The sequence below is a fragment of the Sphaerodactylus townsendi genome, linkage group LG11, assembly GCF_021028975.2.
Source record: "Sphaerodactylus townsendi isolate TG3544 linkage group LG11, MPM_Stown_v2.3, whole genome shotgun sequence".
Lineage (NCBI taxonomy): Eukaryota > Metazoa > Chordata > Lepidosauria > Squamata > Sphaerodactylidae > Sphaerodactylus > Sphaerodactylus townsendi.
The window spans coordinates 27,348,783-27,367,234 of record NC_059435.1 but is presented as its reverse complement, the minus strand read 5'-3'; the positions used below and the strand labels follow the sequence as shown (position 1 = coordinate 27,367,234).

Here is an 18,452-nt window from a genome sequence, read left to right as displayed (position 1 = left end):
TGTAAGGTCTGGCTTTGATGCTAATGGGAAAGGTGGCCAGAGTCCCACGGTTTGAGGGGAGACCCTTGCGGGGGATGGGATGATGTCACTTCCAGCACACCTTGGTGCATCGCTGGTTTGTTGGTGACTTGAAGAATGTCACCTGACCTGATGACATCATGCTGGAAGTAATTTAATAGCATCATGATGATGTTGATTGCCCTCCTTTGCCCCTGCCCAGTGCCAGACTAACCTATAAACTTGGCAGGCTGAAGCTAAGGGCCTCAAAATCTAGGGGACCTCCAGCCAAAGTGTATAATATTTTTCACACTGGCATAGGCCTTTCTTATACATGCTGCCATAATGAACAGTAGTCTCTAAACAACCCTTCAGTAATTTTCCCTGCACTCATTTCAGAATAATACTGATAATAATAAGATTTTTTTAAAAAAAATACTCTTCCATCTTCCTCCAGTTGTGAAGGTGGGGGGTTGGGAGGGGCCTTACAAGTGAAATAGCCTAGGACCTCTCTTCATCTAAATCTGGCATTGCCCAGCTGCAGGCCTGAAGCGTGAAACCTCGAAAACCTGGGTAGCTGACATGTGGATGTGAAAGTGCAGTCCAGATCGGTCATGGTCCTACTCACAGTGATGCCATTTTTCTCGTCCTACTCTCCAGTAGCCACCATTCCTACCTACTTCCACACCACCTGAGGGTTTTCTCATTTTGTTTTTTAATTTGGCAATTGACACAATGTATTATAACCATACAGCAATATGTCAATTACCAGTTAGGATTCCACCCTCACCCCCCACCCCCACCCCCTCACAGAAAACCTCTGGTGGTGCAAGGGGGAAAGGGCTGCTGCCAGAGACTGGATCAAAGAAAGTATGGGCAACCTGGTATATGAATGCTTGGTTGCCATGGCAAATGCCTCTGCCTTTACTTTATTAACAAGAGACTTGTTGTCTCATGAAAGCAACCTTAAACAGTGGGTCATTCACTCCCATTTTTGAACTTGCCTTACATACATACACACCAACAAACCAAATGCTGGCACAGTCATCAGCCAACCCCAGTCCACAAGCTTCAGGTGGCCATCCATTTTTTTAAAAAATATTAAAGCATAATATATACATATATAGGGGTGCTGTGTGGTTTCCGGGCTGTATGGCTGTGTTCTAGCAGAATTCTAGATTCCGGTCGTGAAAGCCTTTGACAATACATTAGACATATATAGCTTTATCCTTCATCTTATCCATCCCTATCTGGCCAGAATCATGGTCCCGGAAGACCACAAAATAGTCACTCTATTACACTGCAGCCTTGTAAGAGAAAATCCTATAAAACTGACATAGTTATTGAACACGATTCAGAACTCTTATCACTTCACTGCCCCAGGTTACCGTGTGAGAGACAGAGAAGAATTAAGACATAAATGGAACACAGGGTATCCACCCCCTATTTTCTGTCCATGAACACTGAAACTATTATCCTTGTTATACAGTTTAGATCAGTGAAATTTTGGGTCTGCCTATTGCACATGCACCAGCCATATTTTGGTACATCTGCCTGGAAAGGAATTTAATTTGCGCAGTTGAGTTGACAGATTTCAATTCCTTAATTTTTTTATAAAATAGGATTTCTGTATTTTGATTGTGTCTGCTTCCCTGTTTTCTTGGCTTGTCTGAGTACTGTCACCTTCTTTTAATGGTTGATTTTACATAACTTTAAGAAATATTTTTACAATTGTGCATCAAGTAATAGAGTCAGAAAAATATTACACGTACCTTGAAAGATTGCAATGTAGAGGGGAGGTTTCTTTATGTCTCCAAGTCAGTGAATAAAATCATTTATTATTGGGGCTTTCATTGTTACACATAATCAATTAGGCGGATTGAACACCAGGCATATAAATATTATCCAGTAGAAAAATCCAACATTAAATAAAATGACTGTGATACAGATATAGATATCAGATGACGTCCTTGTGCAATCTTGCTGTAGTTCGATCAATATAACACCCACCTACCTAGCACTGGTACTTCTTTATTTGGTCCATGGGGTGTATTCACAGTTCTGGAAAGAGATTGACAATCATTAAGAGGAGAATGGCAGAGATGATAAAACGTCCAGAAGGCAAAGGAGGGAAAATTGGTGAAACAGGGTATATTTAACCCGAGCACAGAAGATTGAAAAGATAGGTTCCAAATATTTAAAGGGGGGGGGGGCAGAAAAAGGGTAGAACACTTTCTCAACTGTAGGCACAATCTGATTAAATACAACTAACAGGGCAGTCCTGAACAGAATTACATCTTTCTAAGTCCACTGAAGTCAAGCAGCTGAGAAGGGTACAACTCTGCTTAAGATTGCACCGTTAAGCCCCAGTTCATATGTAGCAAGTTTAGTTTCATACCAGTCTGGTCATGAATGGAAGAAGAAGAAGAAGAGGAGGAGGAGGAGGAGGAGGAGTTTGGATTTATGTTCCCCCTTTCTCTCCTATGGGAGACTCAAAGGGGCTTACAATCTCCTTGCCCTTCCCCCCTCACAACAAGGGGCTGAGAGAGCTCCGAGAAGCTGCGACTAGCCCAAGGTCACCCAGCTGGCGTGTGTGGGAGTGTACTGGCTAATCTGAATTCCCCAGATAAGCCTCCACAGCTCAGGTGGCAGAGCTGGGAATCAAACCCGGTTCCTCCAGATTAGATACACGAGCTCTTAACCTCCTACGCCACTGCTGTAAGGGCCTATTATTGGGATTGCTCTAATTATATTGGGATTGCTCTAATTATATCATTATTACCCATAGCCATTCATGTATGCATTTTTCTGTTCTGTCCACTGAAATTAATAGAGACCATGCCGGCAATCAGAATGCAGATTTCAATGCACCAGAAGCTCTGGATAAAGGTGACAGGGGGTAGGCACAATGGACAATGGCTCATATGTGTTTGAGTATTGCAGACTTTAGGGTGGTTTAAGTTTTATAACCAATTTCCTCCTTGGGAAGAGACAAATTCATCATCTTAAACAATTATAAGGGCCTTTAAACCAGGATACCGTCATTTTCAAAACTGGCTCAACAACTCTGGCTCTGCCACAAAGGCAATCTTTTTAATCATGATCAATAACTTCTCATTCATAAAATCAGTTTCTTTGGAAATGGTTCCACTCTGTGTAGCAATAATCATTTGCGGCCTTATCGTCCTGTACATTCCGAACGCAGGCAGTCAGCCATAGGCGGTAATTTAACAACTTATCAACTGCTGGCTCTTTTCAGCCAAAGGGGCATTTTATATTATTTAAGATACTTCACCATACATTGCCATCAATTTCAAACTTTATCGTCCCTGGTTGTTAAAATGTTTAATACAAGGCTTCTCTTCATAACCTGGGGGCATTAGGGCTGAATTCCACTCATGTTCCTGCAGAATTATCTATTGCACCCAGGTGATTGTGTTATTAGAAGAGAATGGAAGGCACTGCCAAGGTTGTAAACTATTTTTCAGCGCTGTGAGAGAATAAACAAGAATGGAGGGCTAATTCACACAGCACAAAACCCAAACATGTTTTCCAGGTGGATGGATACTTCTTCAGTATACAGTCTGGTTCTGTCATGATGCAGGTTCGGTGCTGCTTTCCCCCCTCTTTCACAGTGCCTTCTCTCCTGCCGTTCTGCTTCAAAGCTGAGTCATGTCACATGACTGAATGGTATGGCTTATCCTCCAGAGGCATAGCTGAGTAGGAATGCGCCCAGGGTGCGCTCCGTGTTTTTGCCCCCACCGGGGCTCCTCCCCCTTCCCCCTGTGCCCCCCACGTATCTTTTCCAGCTGGCAGAAAAATCTGCCAGTTGAAACCAGGCCAGGCTGGTGGGACAGGGCAGGGCAGGGCCAGGCCTGGTGTGGTGGGGCGAGGGGGGAAGGGGCAATTTTCACACACACCAGGCGTGCCCTGGGTCACATCTTAATCTCTATCCAATTGAATACCTTGCTATTGACACCATTTCATTCACTACACCTTGCTTGAAGCGTCAGACTAGAATACGGAAGAACCAAACCCGCACTCTGGCATGGAAATTCACTGGGTGATGTACAGAGACCAAGGTCTCTTGATTGAGTCTGCTGGTCAGATGACCTACCCTTTGAGGCCAAAGCAATATGTGAAAGTAAAGACTTAGGCCCCTTCCGCACACGCAAAATAATGCGTTTTCAAACCACTTTCACAACTGTTTCCAAGTGGATTTTGACATTCCGCACAGCTTCAAAGAGCACTGAAAGCAGTTTGAAAGTGCATTATTCTGCATGTGCGGAATGAGCCTAAGTAAAGATTACGTGAAAGTAAAGACTAAGACATGAAGAAGCTGTTGTTCAAAAGGAGAGCACTGACAGCAGGGAAGCCATGGTTGAAGGTTCAGCTACTGGGAGCCATATTGTTGCACCATCAATGGCCTAACTGCAGTTTTATTCTAGCAAACCATATATTTATTTAGTTATTTAAGTATTCATATCCCCCTTTTCTCCCCAAAGGGAAATGAAGAACTTCACAAACGAGTACAACAATGTGGATCAGAATCTACTGGCTGTTGTGGGTTTTCCAGGCTGTGTGGCTGTGGTCTGGCAGTATTTGCTCCTAACATTTCACCCACATCTATGTCTCGCATTTTCAGAGGCATGTCACAGTAAGACGTGTTTCTTTCCATGGCACAGTTTGGAGTGACTATCTGGTAGGGCATGTGTTTTTTTCCATTTCACAGATGGGAGGAGTGAAGTGTATTTGCATGTGTTCAGGTAGAGTTCATTTGCAGTTGCAGTTGCACCTGCAATTACCATGACATGCCTCTGAAGATGCCCACTTTAGATGTGGGCCAGGGGCGTATCGCCCAGGGGAACTTATGAGGTCAAATGTCCCTGGACTGCAGCCATTTAGTCACGTGGGGGGTGGAAAATTGTCCACCACACCCCTCCTCCTCCCCCCCCCCCGGTTCCATACACAAAACATTGTTTGGTGGGGGGGGGGCAGAAGTCAGATTTTGCAGTGGCCTACACTTTCCCTAGATACACCTCTGATGTGGGCGAAATGTTAGAAGCAGAAACTATCAGACCATGGCCACACCACCTTGAAAACCCACCACAGCAAGTACAAAAATACAATTTAAATATGACAACCAATATATCTTGGGCTGGTCAGGATTCTGCAGCAAGTTCATTTATGGATGCTGGCTGTGAGTCGTGGCAAAGGGCCACCTTGCTGCAGTCACAATAGTTTCTAAAAAAAGTCAAGGTCTAGCTAAGCCCTTCAGGAGCACTGTAAGGTTATTGCCTGGGTTCCTTTGTCATGTATTTCTAATAGTTTTCTACTAAGAGGGAGAGAGGCTCTGGGCTTTGTTCAGACAGGTTGAGTAATTGTTATAGAGAGACTGAATGGGATTTGAGAGCTCTAGTATTAGCAAAATGTTTTCCCCCCTTTGTTAGTTAGTCTAAATTTTAAAAAAAGGTCACAATAACTGCACAGGCTTGTTCCAAACGGTAGCTGGTGCAGCTGTATTGCAAAACACAGGTGTTTGCAACACACTGCTGTAGTTCTTCGGCAACACCCATCTTGCAACTGTGCCGTGACCTACGAGAACCATTCTGTTTGTGAAGGCAAAGCATGTGCCGTGTGATAAAGAGTCGCTGACAAGCCAACAGAACAGAAATCACAAAATATGGAAGATTAGTTCCTGGAGGCGTTCCAAGATCGTAATAGAATGAGGATATTGATACGAGCTGTTTGCTATTCACTCCTGTTTGAGCTGCAGATGCCAAAAGATTGCCATGACAGTCCCTTTGAAAACATTTGGGTTTTCTTTTTCTTTGAAGGAGAAACTTGGTAAACAAAACTTTACTTTTTTCAAAAGATGAAACGGAAATTTCAGTGGATCAGAATGGATTTTTATTTACGTTGCTCTTAAAGTGCAATTCACACTTCTCTTGCTGTGGCATGAGACAGAAGCCTTTGAGGACGCACTGTAGTATTTATGAGAAGTTTAGATGGCAAAGCAGAAAGCATTTGGACTGGAAGCAATTAATACAAACTGCACAATCCTTTGCAGAGGGCTGCAGGTCCACTCAAAAGCCTTTGAGGGTAATATTTCAGTTGGCTGCCTAGATTACTTAACTGAGAGTTATTTTACACTTGGTGGTTTCATTTATTAGATTTCCATTCTGACATTCTTTCAAGACACTAAGAACCTTCTTCATTTATCACTGAAACAGCTCTGTGAGGAAGGTAGGCTGAAGATAGTGGCTGCTCCAAGCCAAGGTTACTCAGTGAACTTCAAGGGGGCACAAGGATTTCAACCAGCCAGGTTTCCCCAATTCCAGTTCAAGATATATGCTGGTGTAGGAAACATTATATATGCCATCATACAGGATGATCTGTGCTGCTGTGTATTCTTTTGCTGAACACAACAGGAATTACGGCCTCCCAGCAAGGAAATCACAGCAGGCATGTTTGTGGTTTTCATATGACAATATATATCAGTATACCTAGTTTGTACATCTGTGTAGGAAAAGGTACATCTGTGAAATGGCCTTTAGGTATGCCCATCCTTTACCTATCACACTATCCTTATCATGTCCCACTTTTCTTACACTGCCCGTGCTACAAATGCAGCTTCACAATGTAAGCAGGACAGGTCTAGAGAGCATCGTGTCAGGCATGGCTCCCACCCTTCCTGGCATCACCATGCCCAGGCCCAAGGCCACACCTGGGCAAGGGGAAATAGCCTTTCGTATACCTAGCTGTCACATGCAAATTGATCTTTTGTTCTTAATCACTGTGCTTGGAAGCATAGTAAAGTAGGCGACCTCCAGGGGCCTCCAGAAGGAGGGAGGCTATGGACAGAAGACTATCACTTAGCCTTGAGACACTCAGTACTCCATAACAAAGCTTTTCACACCTTGTTCTTTAAACTCTGAGGGAAGATGGGAGGGGGGTTTTAAAGCAGGAAATGAGAATAAATGTGCTTGCAGGAGCCAAGATTCCCAAATCTAGCGTTCTGCTGTATTGAGTCTCTGCTGATGTGGGCAGTAAACCCAATAAAGACTTCTGATTTCATATCCAGAGTCAAACGTATTGATCGTTGTACTAGGACCTAACAAATGGATCCCCAACGTGTTGCCTGTGTATGCCATAGTGCCCACTGATACCTTTTCTGTTGCTTGTCAAGAGTTTTTAGAAATGGGCAGGGCCAGGTAGGACTTTTGCCGAGTCATTATTGGAGATTTGACTGGCTGTGCAAATTTTTCAAAACATAGCTTTGGCAGCAGTTGCCGCCAGGTCTTAAGGATGCTCACTGTTTTAAGCTGTGGCAACCATTTCGCAGTTGGCTCTGCCTCATGGGCAGCCATTTTGTGGCTGCACCCACTATGCCATCAGAATTCCAAAGATGCCTGCAAGAAAAGATGGCGATCACCTCAAAAAAGATGGTGATCACTGATCTACAGGCCTCATGTGACTTGAAAACCAGTGAACACAGTGGTGTTGATTCAGTTTCTGCCAAATTTGACAGTTGCTCAGGCAAGTAATTTTAATTGCTCCTCTATTCCTTGAAAATAGCTTTGTAGGACTATGTTGAGATGTGGCTACATTAAAGACACACAGTGAAATACCTGGTGATTTTGCATGTCTGAGGTTTAGATCATGAATGCATAAATTATGATGACTTCCAATAAAGAAGCCCTGAAAACTAGTAAAACTGACTCTGAGTTGTTGGTAACCACTGAGGACCTCAGAACTATGAGGTAACAGCCATCTTAGACTGAGCACCACAGCAAATGCTTTGCATACAGAAGGACCCAGGTATTGATTCCCAGGTTCCCAGATAAAGGTTCTCAGACAATTCAGATTGGCATTCCCTGCAGCAGCAACAGTCTTAGTGAATGCAAACCCTGTGTCTGGGTGTAGTCCACTGTCCATGAACCTAGCATGCCCTTTGCCTTTGATTCTGGTGTTTTTAATTACTGGTAGCCAAGTTTTGTTAATTCTCAGAGTCTCTTCCTTCTTGTTGAAGTTTTCTTGGTTTTTGTGGATTTCAATGGCCTCCCTGTGTAGTCTGACATAGTAACCTTCCGAGTTGTCCAGAATTTCAGTGTTTTCAAATAAAATGTTATGTCCAGTTTTGTTTAGAGCATATTCTGCTACTGCAGATTTTTCAGGATGTTTAAGCCAACAGTGTCTTTCGTGCTCCTTAATACGAGTGTAAATGCTGCGTTTTGTAGTTCTGGTGTAGACCTTTCCACAGCTGCAGAAGTGATGGGGTCTCTCTTGTCCTTTGCTGAGCATAGTTTTGTAGGGTTACTACAACCAGTTACTACAGAACGTTCAACTTCAGCAAGTCCAGGGATGACTTAATCCTTGCATTATATAGTGAATACTTAGCTGAACACACTGATAATTTTTATAGATTCTCATAATAACATTTCTCACTATATGCCTTCAGAATTTTCATGCAGACAGCAAAACTTTGGGCTTTACACAACTCCCTCTTTTCTTCCTTATCTCTGGCATGAACCTGCTGAAGATCACTGGTCCACCAATTCGGGAACTTGAAATAGATTTTTGAGTCATGACTAAATTGGAAAAACAAGTGCTTTGTTTGTCTTCCACAACTGTGTGTCACTAATTCTCTGTGTTCTAGAAATAGATGCTGCTTGTCCTGGGACCCACAAAAGTGATTAAAGGTACACCTTTGTAAAGCATGAGAGGCAGCACTAGGCCATTCGTCTGCGCAGGTGACGAGAGGCACTTCAGGAGATGGCCTTGATACATAATGTGTTGTAGATCACTCTGGAAATCAGAAGAAATGGCAGATGCAGGAGGGAAAAAGGCGTTCTTGGAATCCAGTTCAATATATCAAAGGTAAGTTCATTGTTAACACGGCAAACAGTATTTCATGAAGCTATCTTTGACAAAAGCAACTGAGATCTTATGTGGACATACTGAGGACTAAGTAATGTTAAATGAAGTGAAATGTATTACTGAGAAATGTATTACTGAGCTTAAATAGTTCCTCTTTTTTTTCAGCACAACTCAGGAGAGACAACACGTCTTAATATTTATTTTAGTGATTTTCTTGGGGGGAGGGGACACGCACTGTGAAATACAGGGAATATTCACATATTCCGGCCCCATAACAGAAGCCGTAACTGTGTTTCCCTTACAATAACAGGCAGGGCTTGCGAAACATTACAGCGGAGACCTTGATCTGTTAATTGTTCAAAGGGTGATCACTACTGTCAAAGGAGGGCAAGAAAACAAAAATTTAAAAACCCAATTATAAGCACTGCTGATCAACCAAGAATTTTTAGACTTGCTTGGCTGATCTTATGCTTTTTGAGAAAAATGATTCCAGCCTTTTCATCTGTAAAAAAAAGAAAAACTAACTCAATTCACTATTGCTCACACCATTAGGTTTGCCATTTAAGGTTGCCAACATCCTGGTAGTGGCTGGCGATATCTCAAAAGGACAACTTGTCTCCAGCCAACAGAGATCATATTCACTGGAGCAAATGGCTACTTTGCAAGTTAATCATTATGGCATTATATCTTATCCCCCACCCACCTTATGCTCCACACCAAGAACTCCAAGAATTTTCCAACCCAGAGCTGGCAACCTTATTGCCAATTTCAGCCTGGGAAAATCCTGGTGATTTTGTGGGCGGAGGGTGGGGTTTGGGTAGGGGTGCGACTTTAGCAGGCTATAGTGCCATACAGTCTGCCTTTCAGAGCAGCCATTTTCTCAGGTTAACTGATCTCTGTCACCTGGAAATCGGTTGCAATAGCGGATATCTACATCCACCACCTTAAGGTTGATAACCTACATTTCCATGCAACCACCCATGTTACATTGACTGGAGTACCAGGCTCATAGCAAGGCTAACAGAAGCACTTGGAGTCTGGTTTTAATTTGAAATACGATGTAGTGGTTGTGGTAGAATATTTAAATTCTGACCCCATCATCACAACACCAATCCAAACTGTTTGGAAGATCTGTTCACAGATGTCTCAGTGTTCCATTTGTTTTGGGTCTCAGGAACAAGTCCTGTTATGCTGGGTACTGACTGTTTTCAAGCATGTAAAGAATTGACTGCCTTTAAAAACTGGGGCGGGTTTGTGAAAGGGAGCCCACTGGTTCTTTTAAAAATCCAACAGCATGACTTGCTGCTCCAGTTCATGTAATAGAAGTATGAAATGTAGAAATCAGCAGGTGAGATTCTTAAAGAAATGGAGATAAACAATGCAATTAAGAGGTAGGAGATGGAAGACCTAGAGCCAAATCCCAATCCGCATTCTGTTGTAAGAACACAAGAAGACCCCTGCTAGATCAAACCATCTACTCCAGCATTCTGTCTCACACAGTAGCCAACCAGTTCCTTACTGAAACTTGCTATGTGACATTGAGCCAATCACTTTCTCTCAGCCTAACCAATCTCACGGGGTTGTGGGGATAACAGAGGTGGAAAGAACAAGGTTGTAAGCATGTTTGTTTTCTCCTGCGGGGAGGAAAGGAGGGAATAAAGATCTATCTTATTTAAACAATAACCCAGATTAAACAGTTGTTTAGCTACTGGAGTCAGTGCAAATGTCAGCAACCCTACATTGTGTCAGTTAAGACATTAGGACATCCTCAGCAACTACTTGCACCCTCTGCTTTCCGTTTTGACAATATCATCTAGGACAAATAGAAATCCACTGGCAGATATTCAGTGACTTGCAAATTAGGACAATGAAAATAAGGCTAGGATCTTTGGGCTGAAGGAGGGAAATAAGGAAGTCATGTGCTTTACAGCCTTTCAGGATAAAGGGAAATGTCCCCGTGACTCTTTGGTGTCTCAATTAAAATTAATTTTATTAGGAATCTTTTGTTCTATTGTTGTCCTTTCTGCTGAAGGAGGCTGAATAATACATATGGAGTATTGTACAGTAATTGTTCCCTGTCCTCAGATATTCATGGCCTGTTGTTTGTGCTGCTTAAGTGGCTTTAATATATGCCCAAACTGTGGTTTCAAAAGGAGGAAAGGCAGGCTGCGTTGAGTATCACTGTGCACATCTGCATGTGTATTATAGGACACAACAAGCATGTTATTAGAAACCTGGCTATGGTCATTTATGCTTTGGTGAAGTCTACGTTGGATTATTGTAATCCACTGAATGTGGGGCTGCCTTGGAAGATGGTCTGGAAACTTTGAAGCTAGGTCACAATGCAACCAGTCAATTGCTGTTGGAAAGGGTGAACACATGATGCCTATTGTAAAACATTTTCATTGGCTGCCCAATTTGTTTTGAAGCTGAATTCTAGGCTTTGATCTTTAAAGTCCACAAGGTTTCGGACCTAATTATCTAGCAGCCATAGCGGTTAGTTAATCAGACAATAACTGAGGAGATACAGGTTCAGATCTTTATTTTAAAATGAAACCCACTGACTCCACATGCCACATGTACTTAAAAGGAAGGTGACCCTGGATGTAAGATGATCTCTCTCCTTTAAAAAGGGTTATATACCCTCCCTCAATTTTTTAACAGGACTTAATTGTAACTTGTAAGTGAATGTAGGATGACTCCTCTCTCTTTTTGATGACACAAAAACTAGTCTTGCATTGGATTGAATACTACCCCTCAAAGGGTTGATGGGAGGATAAAATACAGGTAAGAGAACCATGTGATTCAGACTGGCAGGAATAGTGGGATAAAAAAATGATTGACAGATAACATTGTGTTAACTTGAGCTGTCCGCGTGAAAATGGAGGGGAGGCTGTCTTAAGAGAAAGGCTTGCTGCTTTTTAAAAAAGGAAAGGATATTTGTTGACAAAGCTCCACCCCCAAATTACCAGGAGTTTCTCAACTGGTATCTGGTAAGCTTACCCCCATGCCCCTCTAACGGCCAGGCAGACCTGGCAACTCTATTCCCAAATAACTGAATGGGACTTACTCCTGGGAAAGGGCCTTTAGGATTGCAGACTTCATGTTTTCAATGTTTTTCTTGCTGCTCCATCAAAACATGAAGATTTGTGAGGCTGATGCCATCTATCTCCTCCCCACCATCTCCCACTATCTCTGATACACAGTGGGCTGAGAGAAGCAACTGCCCAATAGTGAAATTCACAATAACTTTAAGGTTCTTGTTGGGGGTGGGGGGTTGAGAGGGGAAAATCTTCCATTGCACCCAAGATTACTTGCTGTTCTGATGAAGTCTCAGTTGGAAATATATTTTAACAGATCAAAATGTGCTATTTTTTGGATTCACCATGTTTACAGATGTCATATATGTCTCAGATATACAGGGTTAGAGACACAGATGGTAGTACGTATGACTATTACTTAGGGCCGTGATTTTTGGCTTCAGTTACTTTAGGCAACAACAAGCTATGGAGGCAGACTGGTTGCCTTGCCTCTTTTGGAAGCCATTCTATCTGCCTATCTGCCTATCTATCTGCCTATCTGCCTGCCTATCTGCCGCCTATCTGCCTGCCTATCTGCCTGCCTATCTATCTGCCTATCATCCATCTATCTGCCTATCTATCTATCTATCTGCCTATCTGCCGCCTGCCTGCCTGCCTGCCTGCCTGCCTGCCTGCCTGCCTGTCTGTCTGTCTGTCTGTCTGTCTGTCTGTCTGTCTGTCTGTCTGTCTATCTATCTATCTATCTATCTATCTATCTATCTATCTATCTATCTATCTATCTATCTATCTATCTATCTATCATCTGCCTGCCTGCCTGCCTGCCTGCCTCTCTCTCTCTCTCTCTCTCTCATATCAGGTTTGATACACTGCCCAAACCCCTTTCAGGCTCAGGATGGCATATAACAATATCTCAACAATTAAAACATTTAAAACCATATCTCAACCATAAATATATTACATCAAGAGGCGACACTTACACACAGCAAGGGGCACTGAATATTGTAACCACATTAACAGACTTTGTAATCAAGAACTGATGGATGGGCTCTTTGAGCTCTGTGAGATGCTTCTTACTGGTCATAGATTTTCAAGCGATGGGCTTGTGTTGCTTGATTATAGAAATGGCACTGAGATTCTGATGCCTGAATCTTTTTGCTGCTCTGGTAAATGTTCTTGTTAATAAAAGACCTTCGCTGGGGTCTTGTTTTGATTTTATGAAGGTATGGACCAGAACTTGGGGATTTTTTTTCATTATACTATAGAATAAAAACATCAGAGTACTTTTATTGGCATTTGAACAGGATAAAGACATGAAATTTTGGAACAGACGATAAGTACATTCAGTATATCTCACACTTGCTAATTACCTTTCCTTTTCTTATGATCTTCAATCCAGACCAGCTCCCATACCACTTCAATCCAGACCAGCTCCTTGAGCAATCATGCACAGATCATAATGAGCTATTTTGTCTCTGAGTTGGGACTTCACTGCTTGGCTTATGGTGCTGAGAATATCAACTAACTCTGGTAAATACTTTTTATAGTTTGCGCACTTTTCCAGATCAGCTGCTTCAATCAGTAATTCCATGGGGAGAACAATCTAACACTCGGACACTCCTATTTGTAGTGTGTACCTTTAAATGACTGAGCCTGTGAAGGGAAAGGTGGGGTATAAATATAAATATAATAATGATAATGATGATGCATACTTATTAGACCTGGTACAGGTACAGGAGGGTAAATTGATCCATTTATTTTTATCAGCTTTCACAAAAGATGATAGCATAGCAGTAGGGCTGCCAGGTCTCTTGCTGGGATGCGGCATCCCCAGTGGTGGGATTCAAACAATTTAACAACCAGTTCCTGTGGTGAGATTCAAATAATTTAACAACTGGTTTGCTCCAAGCACCATTTTAACAACCGGTTCTGCCGAAGTGGTGCAAACCTGCTGAATTCCACCACTGGGCATCCCCCACTGGGGCTCCTCCCCCTGGTGCTGGATCAACTATCTGGCAGGGACTTATGGGTATGAAAACTAGGCTTGGGCCTATGTTGCCAGCAACGTGATGTCACTTCCAGCATGCACTGGAAGTGATGTCATCATGTTGCCAGCAGTGCAGGGATGGTCTGGTATTTGGGAAAAAACTATGGCCGTTTCCGCACGGACAAAAGGAGCGACGCAATGACGTCGTAAATAGCAACGCATCCACGAAAAAGCGTTCGCACAGACAGGCGGAGCTGCGTGCGTCAGGAGCCCCGCGGAAATGTGACAGTTCACACGGAAGCGGCGTCTCGCCACGCTCCTTTGCGGCTGCGCACTCGCGAAGCAGCGCGATTGGCTGACGTGACTGCCCTGATGTCCTGCCCGTCCCCCATCTGTCATTTCCCCCCCCTCCCAGCTACTGTCAGTCCCAGTTCATGTTACCTGTGAGACCAGAGTGTGTATGGGCAGCCACCATCTGCACAGGTGACATGGATCTGGGAAAGGTGCTTGACCATGCAGGGAAATCACCAGGGACAAACGTGTGTGTGTGTGGGGGGGGGACGGTGACCAAGCTTGGCCTTTTGGCAGTCGCCATTGTTGAGAACGGCTCTGTGGTGGCGGTTTGCACGACTGCGGCGTCGGTGCTTCACATGTGGAAAAAGAGCGCTTCAAAGCTTTTTTTGAATATGGTGTCTTCGTGCCAATTAAGCGCTTTCGCGACGACGCAACTGTGCACCTCTGCCGCTACGCGTGCAAACGCTCTCGCTCAGACGTTTCTTTTCCCGTTTCCACAACGTCATATTTCGCCCGTGCGGAAACGGCCTATGGTAAAAATGATGTCTACCATTTTGCCCAAATACCAGAATGATTCCCTGTTGCTGGCAATGTGATGACATCACATCTGATATATGCCAAAAAGGACATTGATGTGTTGCTCAGGACCCTCTCTAGTAAAGCCCTAAAATCAGAGCGGTGGCAGTCAATCAAGGTCCTTGCTGCTCCTGAAAGGAGCAGGAGAGGAAGGATGTGTTTTGGGATGGAGGAATCCCAGGAAAGGAACCTTGTCTGTTGCAAACCTGCACAGTCCCATACTGTGACAGCCAGGGTGTCGGGTTCCTCTTGCACATCAAGGAGGGTTCCTGGAGATATCTCAGCAATTTCTTTCTGTTTTGAGGAGGTGTCCATACTCTGGTCTATGACAAGAAACCATAAGTACAACAGGACTTCACAAGCGGAGCACGGCTTCATTCAGTCTTTAACAAATGTGGATCATCCAGGCCAGCAATACTCACTTAGGACTACGAGTAGGTTCTTTTTCCAAATACTCATTCTTTTGCTATTATAATGCTTTCAAGATTTTGGAGACTGATTCCTATAAGACCGCCGTTTGTGTTCAAAGGATTCTGTTTCTCCCTGCCCTTGAGCAACTAACAGTTCTTGCTTGAACCATAAATCAGGCAAACATCATTGTACTGAAATAAGCCTGGATCTTATTGTGCCTGCCTTCTTCTGGGAAATCTTGCAGGGTGTTTTCTTTGCAGTTACTCTTCTGGGAAATTACTGGATCCATGACTTGAACCTCTTTATAAAGAGGCATGCCTGTCATTGTGTATTGAAATGCCTGCTTTCTCGGTCAGTGTTCATTTCTTCTGCCATCAAGGTTACAATCAAGTTAACATCTTGTTCTCTTAGAGGCTCAAGATTCTGTCAGCACCTCTTAGGTCTGGTTGCCTGGATCCAGGATGGTTCTGTATCCAGGATGAATTATAGCTGGGCCTTGTACAAGGCTGGTACAAGATATGGGCATCATTTGGTGCCTGAAGGAAATTTTGCTTGAGCTCTAGGGGCTCTCCTTTGCAAGTTGTGGTCCTCTGGAAGTTTTGCACAATTTGTGTAATAGCTGAGCAATTGTGATAAAATTAGGCTATTGTTTTGTTTTCCATGTTTGCTGGCATATTCATGTTAAGATTTTGAGGGATTTCATTTCTGTGGCTTGATATAACTCTGATATCCAATCTACTCTTGGTGATTTGTTTCTCCCAATAGCTCTCACTGCAGCTTTCCACTTTTATTGGCATAAAAGTGCAGCTTCCACTTCATTTTCTAAAACAGTAGATTGTTCTTCAAAAGATTCTTCTTGGAAGGAATCTCTCATCTTTTCATTTATTTTGCATAGTTCTTGAGTGTTTTTGTTCCCATCTTTTCTTTATTTGGTCCTATTCATGATTGCTAGGTTGACCCAAATCCTGGCGTCTCTCAGTGCATTCATTGGCAATATGAACAGCAATTTGTGGAAGCAAAAGCTAGAGGAAGTGGATGTCAAAAACTGATGGAGGAACGTCAGAAGAAGTGGCTGTTCTTTTATATACTCATGTAACATCTTTGGCCCTTTCCACATGGGTCAATAAACCCGGGTGAGAGGCAGGTCACATGAACCCATCCTCGCCCCAGGCTGTTCACATGGCTGGCTGTCCCAAGTGAATGGGGTGCATGCCTTCACATGGAGACACATGCTGTTTTGGGTTCCTGGGTGCTTCTTGGGGAGGCAGGATTGCCCCCAAGGCCATGTTATGGCCCACCCCACCCCCGTCTGGCTGAGAAGGTGGGAGCCGGGGGCTGCGATTCTCCAGTTTGATTGTGGCCCCCAAACGCGGCTCACAGCCGTGGCAGTTTGCTCAGCTGCGGCTTTGAGCAGTGTTGACATTTTAAAAATCGCTGAAAACTTGATTCTCAAAAAACCCCATCCTGCGGCCAGTAGCACAGGTGAGAGGCAGGTTAGACCCGTGTTAGGGGCAGGGACCATGTGAAGTTCCTGCCCAACACGGGTTTTATTGGCCCATGCGGAAAGGGCCTTTCATTCTCCAAACAATTGTAGAGTATTTGCTTTAGAAAACAAGGATTCTAAAGGTACTTTTGCATTTTGAGCATGTTTGTTTGCTGGTTCATTGTGGCCCATGTTTTCTTATATCTATACACAGGAGACTCCTTGAAAAGCTTCCAAATTAAAATTTAATTCCACCAGTTAGAATACATCCTTAGGCACATGAGGAAGCTGCATGGGTAACTTGAGGACATTTTCAGTCATGTGAGAGGGTGGGATTAGGATTGTTAGTTGACCACAAAGTGTACACACAGACATAGCTGACTTTGGTTTTGACTTCAATTTCTAGACTTTTTTTTAGCAAAGCTCTGTTCATTAAAAGTAAAAGCCAGCAGCATTATATTATCTAAGTGGGTGTGTGATTGAATTGTGTGACTCATGTATAGTTTACTATGGTTACATTAGTATTTCATAGATTTGTATTCTACTCTTCTCCCAAGGAGCTCAGGATGGCTTTAGTAGTTTCCTTATTTTGTTCTAACAATGCTAGGTGGACAAGGCCATTATTTGAATCACAGGGAGGAATCACTCCTTATTTATTGTATGGGCTGTCTTGGCTATTTTTTTCCGAAACCTTCAGGAAAGTCCTGTGTCACTTGTAGTGAGTAAACTCCTGAGAAATGAAGAAAAATGGCCAGAAAATAGCACCATATCCTCCATAGTGATGCTTAAGGAATTTCTTCATGTCTTTATGGTCTTTACCAGTGACATCACATCCTTCCCAAACTCCATCCTCAAAATCTCCCAGCATTTGCTGAGGCAGTGTTGGTGGCCCTAGCACTTTCCTGCCTGGGGTTTTCCACCATGTTTCACTGTGATTTTGCTACCTTCTTCACCTTGAAATAATCATTTTTGAAGTTCAAAATTGGCAACTTGATATTGAAAGTTGTTTTGTTATTCTTGTTGAGGACTCAAGTTTACTGGGGTATGGGCAACCACATCTGTTCCTTTTACACGCATTTAGAAAACTCCAGGGGATAATGAATTAACAAGAAATCTGTTATTGCATGAGCACTTCAGGCTATATCTGGGTACACATTTAAGTAAACAAAAATTGCGCCCCAGGCTTCAGCCTGGAGGCGCCGCTGCAAGGGGGGAGGGACGATTGGAGGCTTCTACCTCCTCCCGCCGGCCGGATGAGGCGGTCACGTGGCCGGGTGCCGGCACGTGACAGGGGCCTCTGGCAGCCTTAAAAGGCTGCGTCGGCGGGGGTTGGGCCTCTTTCAAGGCCAGATCGTTTTAAGGGAGACTGTTTTCGGAGCTTCCTTGCGGCCTTGTGAGAGGAGGATCGGCCTCGCCGAGACTCGTAGGGCTTTTCACCCCCTCCCCACTCACCGGGACAGGCGTTTGTAGGAAGCGGCTGCTGCGCCGGCCTTTAGCTGAATGCGGTGATGCGTGCGTGTGACTAGGCGATCTGCGCCCGGCTACTCTGGGCGGGGGAGATATTGGGCGCAAGGAAAACTTTCGCCGGAGGAGCTTTCGCCGGAGCCCGTCCGTCCGCTCCAGCGATCGTGCGGCCCGTTTGGCTACCCGGCCTTGAGGCTTGCAGGGGATATCAAGAACCCCGGCCGCTAAGCGAGCCGGCATTGCCTTTCAAGTAGCGGCCTCCTGAGGTTGCCAGCCTTGGCGCTTGGCGGCCAGTTTTGCCTTCCTTTTGCTGCTCGTGAGT

General features: G+C 43.9%; 1 protein-coding gene across 3 annotated transcripts in view; it reads left to right on the top strand.

The window, feature by feature from the left end:
- Positions 1–18,452, top strand: part of LOC125441366 — a 111,449-nt gene that overhangs the window by 22,358 nt on the left and 70,639 nt on the right. For 2 of the 3 annotated variants that reach the window (XR_007245835.1, XR_007245836.1), the window contains exon 2: positions 8,657–8,877. Coding sequence is in view for 1 of the 3 variants with exons in the window: in XM_048511916.1 (XP_048367873.1) it covers positions 8,800–8,877 (78 nt within the window). In the remaining 2 variants the exon portion in view is untranslated. The remainder of the gene's footprint in view (positions 1–8,656; positions 8,878–18,452) is intronic. The other variant, XM_048511916.1, reaches the window with a different exon arrangement.